The following is a 21,932-nucleotide window of genomic DNA, read 5'->3' on the forward strand; positions in this document are numbered from 1 at the left end:
AATTAATGGACTTTGTGGGTGAGAATTAATGATAATTATTCTTCTCTGGTCAATTTTATCAAAACTATTTTCTTTTATACCTTTTCTCGGAAAATTCGGGAGAATTAAAGAGAGTTAATAGTCAAATTGACCACCTGAGAATAATTAATTAACTGAGATTACATTAAGATAAAGAGGATTACAATAATCGAATAATTAATAATAAGGAATAACAATTAAGATCGGAGATTAACAATTAAGAATGTCAATGATTAATTGATTAAGAGTTGAATAAAATATCTGTGGGAAGGTCAGGTTCGAACTTGATCATTATCGATCGTTCTACACGATCAAACAATTTATCCGATCTTTCAATCACTTAGATAACAGAATATCTTCGAAAAGATAAAGAGAGAAAGAGAATCAAAAGAAAGAGAAAAAGAAAGAGAAACTCACCAAGTCAGACTACCTGACCTGATGAATTTTGGCTATCTGAGGGGATAGAAGAATGATTCTATAGAGATCGGACTACCCGATCTCGACCAGAACGCCAGAAAAGGGAAAGGATAAACGCAATTATCGGACTACCTGACAATTGAGTTCAAGGGAGGAAAGAGGAAGGAAAAAGAAGAAGAAAAAGAAAGGAGAAAGAAAGGGAAAACCAACCTCGACGATGATGATGATGCTTTCATGATGATGGTTTCATGATGATGATAATGATTATTACTGTTGATTGTTACTGTTGATTATTACTGTTGATTGTTACTGTTGATCGTTACTGTTGATTGTTACTGTTGATTATTACTGTTGATTGTTACTGTTGATTGTTACTGTTGATTGTTACTGTTGATTGTTATTGTTGATTGTTGATTAATTGTCACAATTAATTGTTGTTGTTTACTGGGAATGATGGTGACTTATGAGCCACAACCTAAATCAGCATTATCATCATCACCAGTATCATTATCATTAGCATCATCATAATCATCTTGTTTTCTCATCATCATGACCAGAACATCATGTTTCATCATCATAATCAACATTCCCATGTTGTTTTCTCATCATCATTATCTTAATTACCAATCAATAATTAATTGCTGATTGTTAATTGTGATTGAATTAATTAGTTTTTTAATTGTTTGGTGATTTGATCACAATAATAACAAAAAGCATTAGTAAATATTAACTGAGATTCTAAGTATTTCTTGTAATATAACCTACCCAATTTCATCAACATAATTAGCATTTGTTGGTTTTTCAAGATTTTCAAAACTATTGATGAGTCCTGTCTGTTTACATCAGCAGGTCAAGGTCATAAGATTATTGTGAAGAACGAAAATACTTTTGAAGAACTTTTGAAAACCAGAATTTTTAAGCTTGGTCATGAAGTCAAAAAATAATAATATTCCAAAGCAACGTTGGTATTGCGCTAAAACAAAATCGGTTACTTTAGATAACTTTTTACCGAAAGCAAATTGCATCAGACCCTGTAAGTACAGGAGTGATAAAACATCACAGGTAGGCTTAAAAAAATTTCTAGTTTTCAAAAAGTTCTTCAAATGACCTTCAAGTGCGTTCTTTCACGAATAACCTTTATGACCTTGACCTTGAAATATGACAATTGAGTATCACCCAAACTTCCATAGACGGAATATGGACCCTATCGGCCAAGTAGTTTTTAAGAAATCGTGAAAAGAAAACCAACAAATTAGCTGAATTGCCCTGCATAAAATTTCCTTCATAAAGAGGTTCAGGGGCAGCTGATGGAGAAAGTGGTGGTGGAGGTGGAGGAGGAGAATCACCAGAAATTATAATTATAAATATTTAATATTGTAGCAAAACAAATTAAGCAATAATGAACAATGAAACTAATTATTTGATAACGTAAACAATCTAATGGAAAAACAAATAGAGATGTTCCGATCCGATTTATAAATCGATCGCGATCGATTTTTGTCGGCTAAGATCCGTGATCGGTCCATCTATAGAAACGAATGTTCTCCGTAGAACGATTTGACAACACAAACGTGTCGCCATCTATGTATGACTGAATAGATTTTAGCCAGATCGATTTATTGTTTCGATTTCTTTGAGGGATCGATCAATTTCGATCTCTAAAATTCAAATTTCCGGGCAAAAAAAGCAGAAATTTTTTCTATTTTCACTACAATCTTTTTTTATCTTGCTAATATCTTAATTTGAAGGTAGATTCAGTGTTCAAAACCCGTAATTTTCCTATTTCTGGTCTAAAGTCACGTGTTTTTACAGATCGATCTCTCAAAAGTTGAGATCGATCGATTTCTCCGAATCAAAATCGATCGCGATCAATTTATGAATCGGAACGGAACATCTCTATTTGTTTAATCATTACATTGTTTACGTATAGATTAAGAACACCTTCAGAGAGAATAACATTTACATATTAATCAGGAAATTAGTTATCACCTGCATTTATTACAACTAAGTATTTTAATTACTATAAGTTCATGATCCAAAACCTCATGAATTACTTAAGAACTAAAATAATTAGAAGAAATCATAATATAAGAGATTAAAAACCATAGATTAAGTTCATTTGATTTTTATGTATCGAAAGATAAAGTTCAATTCAACTAATTTTGTTTTCAACAAGTTTTATCTGATTTGTTTTATATTAATTTCAATAAAAGTCATGGAATATGATAAAAACCATTTGCGTGCTTAACAGTAGTTAAAAAAAGGGCTGGTGCTCCCGCTTCCGGTTTTCAGAGCCATTTAGTGCTTCATCATCATCATCATTCGACATCTCTCTTCCATCTATTTCATCATCTCCATCATCATGTAAAAAATTTGATGCCATAGTTAATTCACTGGATTCCATGAGTGCAATGTTAAAGACTCTGGTCGAGGATAATGAGATTATCTATCGTAAATTAAAGTTGATAATAGATGTGACCGAGTCCAATGGTGAGTCGATTAAGGAACTCTCGATAATAGTGAGGACATAATAAGGCGACAACGAAAAGTTCACCTCAACATCGTTGAATTTTTGCGAAACATAAGAGAAGATTTGGCTCAAGCTATCAACCAGGAGGGACAAATCGTTGCGCATCAATTGGACTTGGAAGTGAAAAGGTGATTGAGAAGATGAGTGTATTTGACCGGGCAAACGATTTTCTCATTGAAGGCTGATTGTGACCTCTGGTTCACCTTTGTTAAAAATCTTACACTTTATTCATTTTGTTTAACTAATCGGGATGAGATCCCTCTTGTTACTGTTTTTAAAAATACATTTTCCTTTTCATCATCATCATCATTATCTTCATCCTCATCTTCATCTTCATCTTCATCCGCATCCTCATCCTCATCTTTATTTAGCAATGTTGGGTTGCATCCATTTGGTTGCCAACATTTCCCCGACGTTATGGTGACCAGTCCACTGCTCAAAGCCAATTTGTTCGATGTTTTCTTTGGACGTGGACCTTGTACCGTCTTACCGTCATAATTTGATTGCATTCCTTATCTGGGCATTGAACTAATAACCTACGAAAATTATTCATTGAAACGGGACCGGTATGTCGCAGATGGCTGCGGTTGAAGGGTAAACCACATCTTGCGGGGCACTCGAAGTTATTTCGACTCTGGTAATCTAAAAGACAAGAGCTACAAAACATAACTTTACAACCAGTGTTTTCCTTATGTACACATGGGTTTTCTGCTAAATTTTGACAGATGATGCACTCGTAATCTCTGACTACATTGGTGTCTAAAAACAGGTAGGAGGTTAGCTTAAAAGGGTTTACAATGGGTTCAGGTATAAGATAAGATGGGATTTGAGGTTCAATTATCTGAATCTCGTCATCGTACGTTTGTGAGCGTATCAACTCTTCGATGTTATCTCGGGTGCTTAAGACAGGTATCCACTCTTCGTGACTCATGGTGACAATTCTAGATGTATAAAGAGAAGGAGAAAGACAAAAGTCCTAATGATAAAATCAATAAGTATTACAGGGATTAGTATAATGTACTAATAGCCATAGGATTAGGTATATATGGAGGTGGATTATTATTATTGTTATTAAGAAACTAATGCTACTGAGCCAACTGGTCGTCCAATCATGTGACACAGCATCGAAAATAATTTGAAAATTAACAAAATGACAACACAAAAGGCTATAACACCAATTAGTAAATTGCTTAATTCGTCTTTGAGTTTTTCAAGCCAAGTTTTTTCTTGTTTCACAGCAAGTGTTTGTGAGTCAGTTAATTTTTCTTGAAGCCTGATTGCTGTTGTGTTGAAGGTTATTAATTTGACAGGATCAGCCATTATTCACCAATTGATTTGGTTGGACCATCCATCTATCACCTTTGAACTAGTGATAATGTAATTTTCAGCACTATAATTGTAATCACCAATTGAAAAGGACATCTCTTTAGACAATTTCAACACAGCATTCGGACAATCTCGAACATGGTTGTTCAATGGTGTTCGAGATGATTCCTCGCGGTTATTTCGTTTTGAAAGGTTATTGATTTTATTAACATTCTTTATGATTTATTATTTATGAAGAAGAAGTAAATGAGGCTTTATTTATAGTTATTATTATCGGTTCGTGAGGAGTCTTTGCATCCAATCCAATAGGTGAAATTTATACAATTACATTGATTACTTACATCTGTAAGGTAGGTTTTGTAGATAGTGGATATCTGATTTTCATTACACTTCTATCATCACCGTGATTATTGAGGTGTTTTTATTCAACAATACAATAATAATAATCACAAAATAACGGTGATGATGGTGATTCCTAGTTAGTTACTTAACAATGTCACGTTAAATAATATTAGATGGAAACTCAAGTCAATTATAAAACACTTAAGAAAGGCACCGCATTAATTGTTGGGTAAACTGTTGTTTCCAACAAAAAACTTGAATTTTTCAGCACAATATTGATGAGAAAGTTTTACTCTTTAATTTTAATTTTAGTTTAATTTCTTTCTATTTCACTAAATTTTTAAAAGATTGCCGCATGCGGCTCTCGACGGACCAAAATGAAGGCTGATTGTGACCTCTGGTTCACCGTTGTTAAAAATTAAAGTTGATAATAGATGTGACCGATTCCAATGGTGAGTCGATTAAGGGAACTCTCGATAATAGTGAGGACATAATAAGGCGACAACGAAAAGTTCACCTCAACATCGTTGAATTTTTGCGAAACATAAGAGAAGATTTGGCTCAAGCTATCAACCAGGAGGGACAAATCGTTGCGCATCAATTGGACTTGGAAGTGAAAAGGTGATTGAGAAGATGAGTGTATTTGACCGGGCAAACGATTTTCTCATTGAAGGCTGATTGTGACCTCTGGTTCACCTTTGTTAAAAATCTTACACTTTATTCATTTTGTTTAACTAATCGGGATGAGATCCCTCTTGTTACTGTTTTTAAAAATACATTTTCCTTTTCATCATCATCATCATTATCTTCATCCTCATCTCATCTTCATCTTCATCCGCATCCTCATCCTCATCTTTATTTAGCAATGTTGGGTTGCATCCATTTGGTTGCCAACACTCATCAAGGAACTATGACGGTTTGTTGGTCACCACAATATTTAATTGCAAAAGTTTCATTTCATTATTTGATTTTGGTAAAATTCAATACCTTTTTCTCTGTATCCAAACATTAAATTTAATTAATCAATAATAATAAACAAAGAAAATCATCTAAAACAATTAGGAAAAAAAGAGCAAAAATTTTTCATAGAGTGAGAAAGAAAGACGATTGGTTAAAATCACTTTTTCTTTAACTTTCGGAAGTGGTGGCTAGTGTTTTCCGGTTTGTTTCACTAAATGGCTCTGAAAACCGGAAGTGGGTGCAATATCTCCTTTTTAACTACTCTCTACTAATCAGGCTCATTCAGGTAATTCAGGTCATCTAATTTGTACTGAACATGGTTGCAAACCTTCTGCTAACAGTGACTACAAGTATAGGATACTGTGGGTTGCGACATTTTCCCTGCTAGTGCTGAGTGTGTAACATTTTCTGACATTTTAGCCATCGATCGTAGAAAGGAGATTGAAGAAAGAGAGAAGAAAGAGAGAAGAAAGAGAGAAGTGTCTTGGTAACTTCGACCAGGTGGATAAACTTGTTTATCCACCTGGTACCATCATCATCATCAACCAAATTTTTCCCTCTCTCTCTCCCTTCTTCCTCGCTCCCTCGTCCTTATCTTCATCCTCATCCTCAATTTTTCTTTTGTGTAAAAAAAAGGCCAGTTGGCAACCATTTGTCGCTCTACAACGTTAAAGTTTTATGTTATATATATCTTTGTAATTCTAATCGTTCAAGAATTGTTCTATTCCTATTAATTAAAAGTAATTCATTCATGTTAAATTAGTGAATCGGGAAACAGAAGAAAGAGTCAGAAGAAATTAATGGTCTTCAAAAAGTGATAAGTGATTTGTAAGCAAATTGAGAAATGACCTCTCTTTCCTCCATTCAATTTGAAACATCATCATCTGGATATATAGGAGCTGATCAAGTTGATCAGATCAACAATCAGTTCCAATTGAACGTAAATTAGAAATGGTTACTCCACCATCAGCCATTCGAACTAATCTACAATGTATTCCGCAATCTCTTCCACCACCTCTCCCTCAGACTATTCCACCACCTACGGCAATCTCACAGCAACCGAGTGTGATGGTTAACAAACCGATAACTTGTGTAAACACTTCTCTTTTGTAACAGTCGAGGTTTAATCAGTATCAAAGTGAGTCGGTTTAGCGGAATTTACAGCTATTTCGGTTTGGTAAGAAACCATCAGAGAAGACTTTGCACTAGAGATGGGCGATATTAGAATTAAATATCATCGTCGATATCGATAAATTGAAAAGACGATATCGATGATATCGAAATATCGGATACACTAAAAGATTTTGATACTTAAAGATATTTGAAGATATTTGAAAATAGTTTTTAATTTCTGAATTCATCAGGCAATGCCTGCAAAAAACAAAGCGTATCAACATTTTTTGGTGATAATCTACTTCTTCTTTCTGAAATAGTATACCCTGATTTTGAGAATAGCCTCTCGCATGGAACTGATGTTGCAGGGCTAGTGAGAAACTTTAAGGCTAGATTGTGCAACGAGTGATAACTCTCTTTATTTCGCGCCCAATGTAGCAAAATTATTGATTATTAGTTAACATTTGTTTTGTCTATGGTGTTACCATGATGATGACCATGAATATTATCATGATATCATATCGATTATTTAATTGTTAGAATGTTCTAGAAGGTGATCATGATGTACTGATCATGATCACCTTCAGTAATACATTGTATTGATACATTGTATCCATTTTCAGTCCCACTTCCTCTTCCCTAGTCAACATCTAACCTTGTTATGTTGTAACATTAAAGTGTTTTATAATAATTGTGTTCATATTATTTAATATCAGTTAATATTACGGTGAATAAAAAACTTCGTTTCATTTGGCGACCAGGCAGGATAGTGATTTCAAGTGATTTGACATTCATCATATGATATTGATTTGATTCAATTGAATTTGTTTTACATATCAGAGATCGAGAGTTTCTGCTAATCATTTGGTTTGTTATATTGTTTTAAAAAAAAATCGTTTTAAATTCAGAACTGATTATTCAACCTGATTAACGATTGGTAACTTGGTTCGTACATTGGACTGGTAAGTTTCTGTCTACTATTGTGATATAATGGAATACCCTAAGACAGCTTAAAGAGCAAGTCAGGGTGATGAAATATATCGCAATTTGAATATTAGAATAATTTTGTTATAACTGATAATATAAATATAATACCTTGAACAGCTTCAAAAGCAAGTTGGGGTAGAAAGTATTTATCAATATATTTTGTTCTGAGATCATTTGATATCAAAGGTGTTATGAACCAGAAGGTGATTTTTGAAATAATATAAATTGTAGAATTTGAATGATAGAGAAAAGAAAAAATGTCTATTCTTCAAAATAACCTTTCACTTGAGCAAAATCTGAATGTCTATCGACTGAGTGGTGACAATGGTCAAGATATATTCGAATGGTTTGAGAATTTCGAATTCGAAACAATGGCCGTTGGTTGGGATGACGATGTTCGATTACAACGATTTCCAATGTTTATAACTGGCACGATCAAACTTTGGTATTTATCTTATGTAAAAAATAAAAATGTTGTCAACTACAGTACCATGAAAGAGATGTTACTTGGTGATTTCGTAAACCCGAATTACGTTCAATTGTTGGAAAATAAACTGTACCAAGGAAGACAACAGGAAAATCAGTCAGTTTTGTCTTTTATATTGGAACAAATTAAACTTTTTAAACGAATTAATGTTCAAGTGGATGAGAGGAAGGTTATTAGGTTGATCGTCCGAGGAATCAAGCCTGAAATTTCTCAATATTTTGCCCAATTCGAAATTAATTCAGTACATGATCTTTTACAAAGAGCCCAGAGAGCTGAGGCTACTCTTCGACGAGCTAGTGATAATGTTTATCAAAGCTCAAGTAACTCCATCGATGGTCTGGTGATGGAGATCAATCAAATCGAAGCTAATATTGATAGATTAGCTTCTCAACTCAATTAATTAGTTTTATTGATCACTAGAAATTTGGTTAAAACGTAGGAGATGGTACCTTGTGGACTGGTTGTTGTGTCAACAGTCGCCTCCTCCTTATCCAACTCATTGCGCTATTGGTAGCAAGGGAGATGGTTCTTTTAAATTACGTGGCCGATGGATCCATGGGAATTTTACATACCTTGTTCTAGTTTTAATATAATTAATTATGTGATAATCAAGTTAATGGAGATCTTATTGCAATTTCTCATTCTAACTTGGATTAATGTTTATGAAAATTTTGAGAGAATTTGTTATTTGAATGATATGTTAATGTTACCATATTATATGTTATTTATTGTTATTAATTGTATTAGCTGTTTTCTGCTTCTAACAGTAATCAAAAGATGACTTCTGAGGTGTTGAAGGATAAAAATGATAACTTCGTAAAGGTGGTAGGGATTGCCATCGATCAAATATTAACGCTGAAGAAAACATTGAAACGACCTGCTCCAAAATCAGTCAAGGAAAAGATTGAAGGTAAAATCAAAGGTAACCAGTTACTCATGAAATATGCTTATTTTCGTTGTTCGGGAATTGAAGACGAAATCAACGGTAAATTTGATCAACAAGCGAAAATTTTGGAAAAAGCTCGTGCATGTTTGTTAGAATTTGCTGCTTTGTTTAATGTTAATAAATTTGATGTACCTGAAGATGTTCTTCAGTTTATAATTTCTGAACATAATCAAGTTTATTGTAACTCTGAATATGTAAAGATTAATATAAAGTATGAATGATATTGTATTGGTGTTTTTATCGCATTCGATGTGCTTACTTAATGCAAAAACTGTGCTTATTGATTTATCGATTATTGTTACGAAAGAGAGACCTTTCGTCTGGAGGACGGGGGTGATGTAGCAAAATTATTGATTATTAGTTAACATTTGTTTTGTCTATGGTGTTACCATGATGATGACCATGAATATTATCATGATATCATATCGATTATTTAATTGTTAGAATGTTCTAGAAGGTGATCATGATCATGATGTACTGATCATGATCACCTTCGGTATTATTGTAATACATTGTATTGATACATTGTATCCATTTTCAGTCCCACTTCCCTCTTCCCTTAGTCAACATCTAACCTTGTTATGTTGTAACATTAAAGTGTTTTATAATAATTGTGTTCATATTATTTAATATCAGTTAATATTACGGTGAATAAAGAAACTTCGTTTCATTTGGCGACCCAGGCAGGATAGTGATTTCAAGTGATTTGACATTCATCATATGATATTGATTTGATTCAATTGAATTTGTTTTACATATCAGAGATCGAGAGTTTCTGCTAATCATTTGGTTTGTTATATTGTTTTAAAAAAAAATCGTTTTAAATTCAGAACTGATTATTCAACCTGATTAACGATTGGTAACTTGGTTCGTACATTGGACTGGTAAGTTTCTGTGTCTACTATTGTGATATAATGGAATACCCTAAGACAGCTTAAAGAGCAAGTCAGGGTGATGAAATATATCGCAATTTGAATATTAGAATAATTTTGTTATAACTGATAATATAAATATAATACCTTGAACAGCTTCAAAAGCAAGTTGGGGTAGAAAGTATTTATCAATATATTTTGTTCTGAGATCATTTGATATCAAAGGTGTTATGAACCAGAAGGTGATTTTTGAAATAATATAAATTGTAGAATTTGAATGATAGAGAAAAGAAAAAATGTCTATTCTTCAAAATAACCTTTCACTTGAGCAAAATCTGAATGTCTATCGACTGAGTGGTGACAATGGTCAAGATATATTCGAATGGTTTGAGAATTTCGAATTCGAAACAATGGCCGTTGGTTGGGATGACGATGTTCGATTACAACGATTTCCAATGTTTATAACTGGCACGATCAAACTTTGGTATTTATCTTATGTAAAAAATAAAAATGTTGTCAACTACAGTACCATGAAAGAGATGTTACTTGGTGATTTCGTAAACCCGAATTACGTTCAGTTGTTGGAAAATAAACTGTACCAAGGAAGACAACAGGAAAATCAGTCAGTTTTGTCTTTTATATTGGAACAAATTAAACTTTTTAAACGAATTAATGTTCAAGTGGATGAGAGGAAGGTTATTAGGTTGATCGTCCGAGGAATCAAGCCTGAAATTTCTCAATATTTTGCCCAATTCGAAATTAATTCAGTACATGATCTTTTACAAAGAGCCCAGAGAGCTGAGGCTACTTCGACGAGCTAGTGATAATGTTTATCAAAGCTCAAGTAACTCCATCGATGGTCTGGTGATGGAGATCAATCAAATCGAAGCTAATATTGATAGATTAGCTTCTCAACTCAATTAATTAGTTTTATTGATCACTAGAAATTTGGTTAAAACGTAGGAGATGGTACCTTGTGGACTGGTTGTTGTGTCAACAGTCGCCTCCTCCTTATCCAACTCATTGCGCTATTGGTAGCAAGGGAGATGGTTCTTTTAAATTACGTGGCCGATGGATCCATGGGAATTTTACATACCTTGTTCTAGTTTTAATATAATTAATTATGTGATAATCAAGTTAATGGAGATCTTATTGCAATTTCTCATTCTAACTTGGATTAATGTTTATGAAAATTTTGAGAGAATTTGTTATTTGAATGATATGTTAATGTTACCATATTATATGTTATTTATTGTTATTAATTGTATTAGCTGTTTTCTGCTTCTAACAGTAATCAAAAGATGACTTCTGAGGTGTTGAAGGATAAAAATGATAACTTCGTAAAGGTGGTAGGATTGCCATCGATCAAATATTAACGCTGAAGAAAACATTGAAACGACCTGCTCCAAAATCAGTCAAGGAAAAGATTGAAGGTAAAATCAAAGGTAACCAGTTACTCATGAAATATGCTTATTTTCGTTGTTCGGGAATTGAAGACGAAATCAACGGTAAATTTGATCAACAAGCGAAAATTTTGGAAAAAGCTCGTGCATGTTTGTTAGAATTTTCTGCTTTGTTTAATGTTAATAAATTTGATGTACCTGAAGATGTTCTTCAGTTTATAATTTCTGAACATAATCAAGTTTATTGTAACTCTGAATATGTAAAGATTAATATAAAGTATGAATGATATTGTATTGGTGTTTTTATCGCATTCGATGTGCTTACTTAATGCAAAAACTGTGCTTATTGATTTATCGATTATTGTTACGAAAGAGAGACCTTTCGTCTGGAGGACGGGGGTGATGTAGCAAAATTATTGATTATTAGTTAACATTTGTTTTGTCTATGGTGTTACCATGATGATGACCATGAATATTATCATGATATCATATCGATTATTTAATTGTTAGAATGTTCTAGAAGGTGATCATGATGTACTGATCATGATCACCTTCGGTATTATTGTAATACATTGTATTGATACATTGTATCTATTTTCAGTCCCACTTCCCTCTTCCCTTAGTCAACATCTAACCTTGTTATGTTGTAACATTAAAGTGTTTTATAATAATTGTGTTCATATTATTTAATATCAGTTAATATTACGGTGAATAAAGAAACTTCGTTTCACCAATATGCTAGGGGATCTGCATCAAGCTCCAGGGTTGGGCTTGTTAAATAGTGTTTAAACCCGATGTTTAAGGTTCCAGTGTTATCATTCAATTGCTTCCGTCTTGCATCGTGTAAGGCCCATAGCTCTCCGTGGTCTTCTTGCAATTCATCAATTTGTGTCAAAGGTACATCACTCAACAGACTTCAGCGGTTGCTGACCACTATCCGATTGTTCTTTTGAAAATGCATCTGCAAATTTATTGCTCTGTTTAGAAAGAGTCACAATTGCACCCACGCTGTCCAAAAGTTTCTCCACCATGGAGTTTTTTTAATAGAATCGATTACAATGAGATTAATCCTGTGTGCGATGCACCATAACGGGTGAGATGTAATCAGTTTAGCAGCACTAACAATGTTTGTCGCTCCATCAGTTACCATTGTTACCAACTTTTCTTGGTCAATATTATATTCTTGCATGATATCCTTGACCGTTGTTGCAATATAATTTGCTGAGTGGGCTTCGGTCAAGGCGATGACTTTCAAACACAGACTTTTTGCACAATAAGAATCAATGTAGTGGCAAGTTAGGCCTAAATATGATCGGGAATTATAAGTATCTGTCCATACAACAAAGGTGAACAAGAGCCAATCGATGGTTTGCAAATGTGTAGAAACAAGATCTTTTTTCCTCTGATAAATTTGCATGGTTAAATTAGTAATTGTTTTCCGTGAGGGGACACTAACATGTTTACAGCAACTTTTTAATAGTTGGACAAATGCTGGTTCATCTACAACACTGAAGGGCTTTAACCCTTTTACGATGAACCAAACGATTGCATTGTCCACCTGAGTCTTTTTATCACCACCTGTAAGAATAGAAGAGGAACAAATTTAAACTTTGAAATTGAGTGACAATTGTAGAGACACTTACCTTTAAATGATGAAATTTCAGCAAAGAGAGCAAAGCAATTTCATTTCAGAATAAACATTTTGCAACCAGGAATCAATCTTCGATAAACATTCGCGTGAATAGATTTCAGAGTTAACAGCACCTTTGGTTACATGAAAATACGGCTTACATAAGCCTCGTTGACCAATAGCGATCCACATTGATAGTTTAGGCCCGAATTTAGATTTTTCCTTGAATCTTATATCACCTGGAACATTTTCAATAGATTGAAATGAATATCGATTGGCACCATAAAAATTAAAACCCTCAAGATCGAAATAAGATTCATCATCCATTATTATTTCTTTCGCGCCAATTAGTTTTCGTAACTTACGAACTCTGGTCTTTTGCCTTTGTCGTTGTTGTTGACTAACTTTTGGTCTCAATTGTCTTTTTTTAACTTCGATTCCTATTTTATTTTATACTTTTTGGCCGTACAATGATGTACATTAATTTTCCTTCCCACTGAAACTGAAACCAGGAAAAACTCGATTGTTGGTCATTCGTTCTATCTTTGCCAAATTAATATTATTAAACTTTGATTTACTCAATCCTGACCCTGGTTTTCGAATTTCGGTGATATTATTGATTAACTTGTTATAAATTCTATAACCAGTAGCTCTAGAGACACCAAATGGCATGAATTTTTTCACTAATTCACTTTTTGTTTCATGATCAGAACTTTTTCGAACAGTTTTGCACAAAATTTAAAGACTTCACTTTGTTTGATCTTCGACATTTTTGATTCTAATTGAATTTCTCATTTTTTTTCTAGGTGAGATTAATCCTAAATAGTTTATCTACAACATGATATTCATATGTTACTCAAAAGGGGTTTCTCAGTTTCTCAATTTAATAATAGTTAGACTGTGGACAGGGGCCAAATCTAGTAGAAGGGTCATTCCACTATTGACTTGAATTTAGATATGAAATCCACTCAGAAACTTTACTTTAAGAAATTTTTATCTCAAGTGATTCAATTTTCTCCTTGCCAATGGATTCATTTCGTTATTCCTGATCCAATGGTCAATGTTAATGAAGTGACAATTCATGTTCATCTAATGATGAATTAAAATTTAGGTAATTATGGATCATTTACTAATTGTTAGTCAAATTTTTGTTCAATCAACTATAACGTGATACCATCAACTAATACGACCTTTATATATTCAATTAATCAGTTTAGTAAACAATAGTTCATTGTGAAGTGATTAGTTACTTAAAAGATAAATCAGTTGGAGATAATTATATGCATAGATAAACTAATAATAATAATTATGAAAGAGTTGAAATGGTAATAATTAACTAGATTAAATTAGTTGCATGTTTAAATTAACTAATAGTCCCAAATAAACTTTTAATCTAAAAAACTTGTGTTCGATATAGATTAATGAACTGTCACAATTAATACAATTTATACCTTAATTTGATCATTGATTATCTATTAAGACAAATTTTAGTTACAATTACTGATAACCTACTGTCAACTCCCACTGGTCAATTTGAAACCAAAGGAAATAAATTTATTTATATCAACTGGTCAGTTAATTGTAACAATGTTACTTTAAACCAAAACATTATAAACAACAACAACATCAGGTATCAAATTATATATCAACATGATGTTGACGGTGAATGATATAAAATTAAATAATCAATGTCAATCTAATAAAGTTCATTATTAAAAGAAATAAGAAGAAGATGAGAAAATAAAACTGACCAATGTCCAGATTGATAAATATTATGATGGACATAAGATAATGATTCAATCAAAATGTTTCCTTAACTGTCAATAGGTAAAGGGAATATAATTCATGATAAATTAACTAAGAGTGGGTTGAAAATGAACATGGTGATTATCAGTTAGGAAGATGACCAAAGATGACCAAAGATGATGACCAAACAGAATCGCGCCTGCTATTAAACTCTCGTTGTCTTATTTAACTTTCTTATTCAAACCTGAGTTCAGCTTTGAACAATCAACAGTTTGATTTGCAATCAACTGATTAACCAATGTGATCTTACAAAATTCAGTTTCTCATTGATTAGTATTAACTTTACGGTGTTCAATTGATTGTCAACTATTATTGTTGATTGTTAATTTTCTGGTGTCATCAAGTTTGATTGCTCTCTCATTCCTGATTGATTAGTAGTATTATAATCACTTTAAATTTGATTGTTTCTCTGTTGAATTGAATTTCTCAAGTTTACAATTTAGTTAATCATGTGGACTTTAATTTGTGGCTATTTATTTTCAATGATTTGTATCATATCAAGTTTTTCAATTAAATCTACAACAGATAATTATGATAGTCAACTTAATCATAATCAATTAATGTTCAATCCAGTTAGATTGTTGATCCCTTCGGACGTTGATTATAATTTACTGGATCCCTTTGCAATTGATCAAAATTTGGTAAGTTAATTAACTCTAAATTTAATCAATATGTCAATATATTAATCAAATAGATCATCTTAAAATTAGATTAATAACTTTACAAGAATAATTAATAAATTATTCTTGATTATTTGGTAGTTAATTAGACTGAAAAAATTTTTTTCTCTGATTAATCAAACAACTATTACGATTATTAACATAATCAGTTGATTGGGTTAGTAATTAACAATTAGAGGTAAATAGTAATCATGAGTCGAATCAATCAGCTAATCAATTGTTATTATTTCAACAATTAATTTTATTCAGATTACTTAAGATAACGTAATTGCTTTTTTTTACCTAATAGTTAATTGTTGGTCATTGTCAATGTCAATATTAATTAACTCTTAATTACCTCACCAAATCGACCTTGATTAATACTATTCAATTAAGAATTGATTCAATTTTTTTTCCTCTAGAATCAGTTAATTGCTCTCATATGATTGTTAATTGTTTCCACTGATCCAATGTTACAATCCAGTTGAATTAAGTGTAAGGGAAATTTGATATTAATGATGTAAACTCTTGATTGAAATTGATCAATAAGCAACAATTAATATTTAATTATCTCCATTATATAATAACTAAGATGACCTAGTATTTTGTATGTAATCATCGAGATTAGAACTTTTTTTTGTTCAGAACTTTCGAGGAATCGAGAAAAATAAAAACTCAAGTTCGAAGTATTTTCTTATAGTATAAAAGTTCAATGAATTAATGTCATCACTAGTTAATGTATATCATCATTATCAAAGGTTAATTAAGTTGATGAAACTTCCTGTTTGAATGACAATCAGGAACCGGAAATATTGTTGACACTCATTGATGATTATGATTAATGATTTTGTTCAGAGCAAAAAGTTTATTCTGTTACTTGTAAACCAAATCAGATTGATCTTTACATGTTAATCGTAATGTCCAACAATCAGTTGATGATAATAATAACCAACATTATCGTTGATATGATTAACTTTAATCTATTGAATTCTCAGTTGATTTGATTAACATGTTGACAATCAGTTGATGGTTTGGATTAGTTTTGAATAACAACAATAATAGACATGATTACATGTTAATTTTAACTGATTTCTTCTTGATTATTGTCATCTTCTTATTTAATTGTCCGAAAAAAAGAGCCATCTCATTGGCTAGATTACGATTGATTGTTGATTTTATAATCAATTAATTTACTACCATTGTAATTTGAGGTGTAACAGTTAGCTGATTGTTATACAACTTGTAACCTGATTAAATAAGATCTGATTGGAAACCTCTTTTAAATTGACATCCAATACAAATAGTTGCCTAATCAACTTGATGATTACCAATTTATGATCACTATTTTGTCAATTGATTTGAATTATTTGACAATCAAGTTGTAAATTGTGATTAATGAGATTTATTTTGTTTGTTCAATTAACTAATGTCAACACTGATTGTTAAACAATCCTAGATGATGATTGTGATCATAAATAAATGTTGACAATTAGATTAAATTGTGTGAAAGTATGATATTAATCAACAACAATCAACAAACATAGATAATTAATTTTTCCCTTGATAATCTAATTTAAATTGTTGGAAATGGTTCTTAATTGTTTCGCTAATTTTTTGTTTTCCTTTTTCATCAGAATGCCCAATCAACTATCCAACAGAAGGACGATAATAATAATTACTATTTAAAAGGTGCAATGTTGAGGGATGCTAATGGCGAGGTGAAGGGTCAAGAGGTGGTGGATGGTCAGTCTCGAAATTATCAGCTGATCAATCATGTTAATTATGGTGGAATCACTAAGGAAGATGATGCAAGTTTATTAGGTGATTCTGAGATTGGGATTGGAAACGATCAGGGAACAATTAACACCGAATCGTCAATAGATCACAATCAAGACGTTCACTTATCAATCGGCAAAAAAAGGTCATCTGTGATGTTGAATAGTCTTGGATTCGCTTGGCCTAAGGCAAATAAAATGGACTCACCTCGACATTCATTAAGGTCAAGCGATGTTTCCAAAGGATTTGCCGATAAAAGTTCAGGGTCAAAGGACAATCTATTGGTGAAATGTTTTTTTAATGGAGTTTCTTGCTTCTAATTTATCACCATCTTCTAGTTTTCTTCATCATTTGCAACAACAACAACAAAACAAACAATTAAATCAAATTCCATCACAATTAACTCGATTTTGAATCAAAATCTTCTTCTTTCAAACTTTTAATTTCTTTTCGTTTCATTTGTGATTTACTATTTTCTTGAAGCTCTATTGTTATTTATCATCTTGCAAACAATTTAACCTATTAAACAATTAAAAATTAAATTGTCATCTCCATTAATAATCAGTGTATCAACAATTAAATCAATGAAATTGTAATAATAATAAAAAAACGTTTTCTTTTCGTCGGATATTTTACACAATGTTCATTTCTCAGAAAATCTCAATTTTAATCACAACAATTAACCTGCAAATATTATTAATAGAAATCGTAACTCAGTTACTTCAACAAGAATCCGAGTTAACAATAATCTAATTGTAATCAAACAATTAACGAAAACAAATGAGAATCAAAATTAATCGTTCATTTAGTTTACTTTATCACCGACAGATGGAGCCACTTAGAAGTCAACTTGATGGGAAAAAGTTGAAAATTTGTTAATTGTTACTAATTGTTTCCATTAGTTTTCCTCATTTTTTTTAATTAAAACAAGTGAGATCACCAATCTCTTCATGATTAATTGTTAAATCAAATGAAATCCACCTTCATAATAATGTTGATCTTTCAGCGAAACAAAATCTGTTGATTATTTGTTTTTCCAATTTTCTTGATTATGATAATATAATAACACCAACAATTAACCTTTTTGATTGTTCAGTAACTGGTATTGTTTATTTATTAAATTATAGTTAATTGTTGAATATTTCTCATGTTTAAAAGACTAAAAAAAAGTTAACCAAATTAGATGATGATTAAGTATAAGAGTTACAATAAATTTATATAAAACAAATGAATAGTAAATCTTGTATTCATTTTAATTGCAATTTAATGACAAATTATTCAACACAATCAATGTAGTATTAATTGTTGGTTTACTTTAATGGTTTTAATTAACACCATTTTTAAGGTAACATTTTCTGCTTCGTCAATTGTTAGTTAATCACCAACAATCAACTAAGCCAAAAGTGTTTACAATTAGCTTAATATTAACATAATCCTAAACATCGTGACAAATTAAAGTCAATAAATATAAGATTTTTGATAATCTGATGACTTGATTAGTTAACCAAATTGTCATCTTGATTGTTTTGCCTTTTTTTCACAATACAATTTACATGTTAATCAGTTGAAACAATCAAGTTATCGTTAAATAATCATCAGAAACACGTTCACAGTGGTAAATGATAATCAGTTAATTTGTGTCTCAATTTGTTGATTTGATTTTTCTGTCTTCATGTTGTAAACAGAAAAACAAATCAGCAACAATTAAACTTGCAAATATTGTAACAATTTTGTAATGTGTTTTTTTTCACAATAATAATTAACAGTATTTGTAATTAACTTCCTAGTTTATCAGTTAATTGTTCTGGTTTAAGAATTGATTGGATTCAAAGTATTGAAAACAAGAAACAACAACAAAAAATAATACAAAGTTTTTCCTGTTGGAAAATAATTTATGGACAAATTGTTGAGCAATTAATAAATTGTCTATGGCAAACAGTTGATAACTGTTATTGTTAACATGTAGTATAATTAACAAATCAGAATATGGGAAATATTAATTACAATAATTACAAGACCTTATATGATGAGAGTAATGTAATAGTTTGACCCGGATGTTAATAGATAATGATGAGAATTTTTGATTAAAACCATTGTGATTATAATAGAATAACTTAATCATCTGATTGTAATCGTAAAAGGCTTTTTAATTAACGGGTTCATGGTTAATTCGTCCTCTTTGTCTTCATTTGTTTCATCTAATTGGTTAAATTGTCCATTATCATTTCGATTATGCTTAGTTAATCTTGACCATTTATCTTTCCACTCATATTGGGCTGGTTCCCAAATCTTTCAATTGTACTGATGATGAAAATTGACCCACTCGGACAATTAGTATATTATTATGATTGTGACTTGAGAGCAAGAGAAAAGTGTTTATAAAACCAAGCGAGCCCAGCCCAACAATTAATTAACTGTTATCCACCATTATCACACCAATTATTGTAACAATAAAGACCAAATTAAAATGTAATATAAAATTCAGATCACAGATTCAGGAGAAACAAAGATGAGACGAAGATGAGAACTTTGAATGTGGTAATGATTTAAAGGGGATCGGTTTCTGATTTAGTGATGATTAGAAAAATAGAATTTTTTTTTTAAAAAAAAAAGATGAACACAACTTTGTCCCGGTATCACTGCGGTTGTTGAAAGATAAATTGTCATCTTAATTGTCATAATCAGGAACAATGGATGGAAGATGGAATAACAGTTATTCTATCATTGGTAAATGTTTCTTCACTTAATGAAGAGTCTCGGTAAAAATGTTCATCGTTGGCACAACCAGAGAAAACATTACATTCCTCTAGACTATTATCGGTATCATAAGTTTGTTTCTTATTCTTTTTCTTAATTCTTTTCTTATTCTTTTTCCTCTTGTTAGATTTGTCATCGTCATCACCATCGATTGATTCAGATTCGGATGATGAAGAATCAAGAAAATCAAGGCTAATATCAGGTTTGATTAATTTACGTCTTAATGATCCATAGGAACAGAATGAGTTAAGACTATCAGCAAGACTTTCAGGTTGATCACTTGGAGTTGATCTTTCAGAATTAATCATCATCTCACCATGAGAATCATTTAAAATCATTGTATCCCAAGGTAATGATGAATTTATTAGTGATGTTTTCACTTTTACAAATGATGATGATATTGATGAAGAAGATGATGATGGCGGTGATAAAGATAAACATTTGATAGGTGTCGGTGTCGGTGATTTTGATGATGAGACTATTTCACTTGTTGAAGTGACAATATTATTACTCCTGACAGGTACCAAGGGTAATCTTGTGGTCGTTGTTGTCGTTGTTGTTGTTGTTATAGTTGATGTGTTAATATTAATCGTTATTTTATCCATTAACAAGAGATAGATAACAATTAAAATTAATAGAAGGTCCAATTTATAAAGGCAAGTTAAACAAGTACATGAACAGTGTCCAGTAAGTTTGGATAAAATTGAAGATGATGATTGTCCATAAGAACCATGGTCCCAGTTGTTGTAATAATGGTAAACATAATCCATTTTGTTTTAATCCAAAATTCGTTAATCTCAATGAATGAAAGTAAATTGCATCAACAGGTAAGTAAGAAAATTAAATAAAAACACCGATAAAAAAGGTAGAAAAGAAAATATCACAAGGTAAGAATAAGAAAAAGTCAATGGTATGAGTAGACTTTAAATTGCATACCAAAAGTATAAAGTAACTTTTCAGTTGAACGATTGACAATTAATGAGAGAATCACAGATAATAGAATAAAAAATAGTAACAATTAGTTGATTGTTCTGGTGAAAGAAACATTGGTTTATCCACATAGGAAAAGATTAAGAGAAAGAGAAGAGAAGAAAATAATTCTCAATTCATGTTGAGAATAATGGAGAATGAGATTTTCCACCAAAAGGTAAGAAAACTTAACATTTTCGTAATTAATGATGAAGAAAAAGCAAAGAATAAGCAGAAAAACAGTTACACAATCTAATCAATTAACAAAAAGAAAAGAACTTAATTAGGAAGGTTAATTAGAAGACAATTAAAGAAGAAGAGAAGAAAACAGAGAAAATGAATAAGATGAAAGAGAAAATTAAAAATGGAGAATAAAAAATCTGTTCAAATGATTGGGTTTTCGCTTGACGATCAGAAGAGAAACAACAACAACATGAGAAGAGAAGATGAAAGACTGGTTCTCTTTTCTCTCTCTCTCTCTTTCTCTCTCATTCTTTTTAAATTTATCATCAGAACGAAAGAAGAAAAGAAAGAGAAGATGAAAGAAGACAGAAGATAAATGAAGATAGAAAGAGAAACTCGGTAACCTTGCGAGCTTAATTTCGTTCATTTTTCCTTATCTTTTTGTCTTAATCCATTTTCCCTCCAACCTTTTGCTCGCCCTTTTCTCATTAATCTCTTAATCTTTTCTCTTTGTGGTTTCTAATCAGTTACAATTAACTCTTTCCCTTAATCTACTAGTAAAAGTAACCATGGAAAAAGTGAAATTAATCCACCAACTGATTAATTTTCTTCTAAAACCAAAGGTAAGTGACCAAAGAGTTTTTTCTATAAACAGATTGTTCATCTTGTCGGTCATTAGATTGACTCTTTTTCTTTCATGAGGAAGCCATTTTTTTTTAATTCTCTTCTTTGTCACCTTGTTAGAAATATT

General features: G+C 31.4%; 2 protein-coding genes across 2 annotated transcripts; one reads left to right on the top strand and one right to left on the bottom strand.

The window, feature by feature from the left end:
- Window positions 1–12,392: 12,392 nt before the first annotated feature.
- On the bottom strand, window positions 12,393–13,358 carry LOC128395801 (E3 SUMO-protein ligase ZBED1-like). The gene is made up of 2 exons (XM_053356286.1): window positions 13,193–13,358; window positions 12,393–13,000 (listed from the first exon to the last, which is right to left on the bottom strand). Exons 1-2 carry the CDS (start codon window positions 13,356–13,358, stop codon window positions 12,393–12,395), a joined length of 774 nt encoding a protein of 257 aa, XP_053212261.1.
- Window positions 13,359–14,969: 1,611 nt separating this feature from the next.
- On the top strand, window positions 14,970–17,893 carry LOC128395770 (uncharacterized). The gene is made up of 2 exons (XM_053356254.1): window positions 14,970–15,478; window positions 17,131–17,893. Exons 1-2 carry the CDS (start codon window positions 15,287–15,289, stop codon window positions 17,590–17,592), a joined length of 654 nt encoding a protein of 217 aa, XP_053212229.1. The 5' UTR covers window positions 14,970–15,286; the 3' UTR covers window positions 17,593–17,893.
- The last annotated feature ends 4,039 nt before the right edge of the window (window positions 17,894–21,932 follow it).

Source organism: Panonychus citri, unplaced genomic scaffold, assembly GCF_014898815.1.
Source record: "Panonychus citri isolate SS breed McGregor unplaced genomic scaffold, ASM1489881v1 Contig00141, whole genome shotgun sequence".
Classification (NCBI taxonomy): Eukaryota; Metazoa; Arthropoda; class Arachnida; order Trombidiformes; family Tetranychidae; genus Panonychus; species Panonychus citri.

Excerpts from the sequence above, each read along its gene's own strand:
- LOC128395801 (XM_053356286.1), bottom strand. The coding sequence starts at position 13,358 with ATGGATGATGAATCTTATTTCGATCTTGAGGGTTTTAATTTTTATGGT. Across the intron at positions 13,001-13,192 it reads TATTGGTCAACGAGGCTTAT|GTTCCTCTTCTATTCTTACA; the intron begins GTAAGCCGTATT and ends AAGTTTAAATTT.
- LOC128395770 (XM_053356254.1), top strand. The coding sequence starts at position 15,287 with ATGTGGACTTTAATTTGTGGCTATTTATTTTCAATGATTTGTATCATA. Across the intron at positions 15,479-17,130 it reads TTGCAATTGATCAAAATTTG|AATGCCCAATCAACTATCCA; the intron begins GTAAGTTAATTA and ends CTTTTTCATCAG.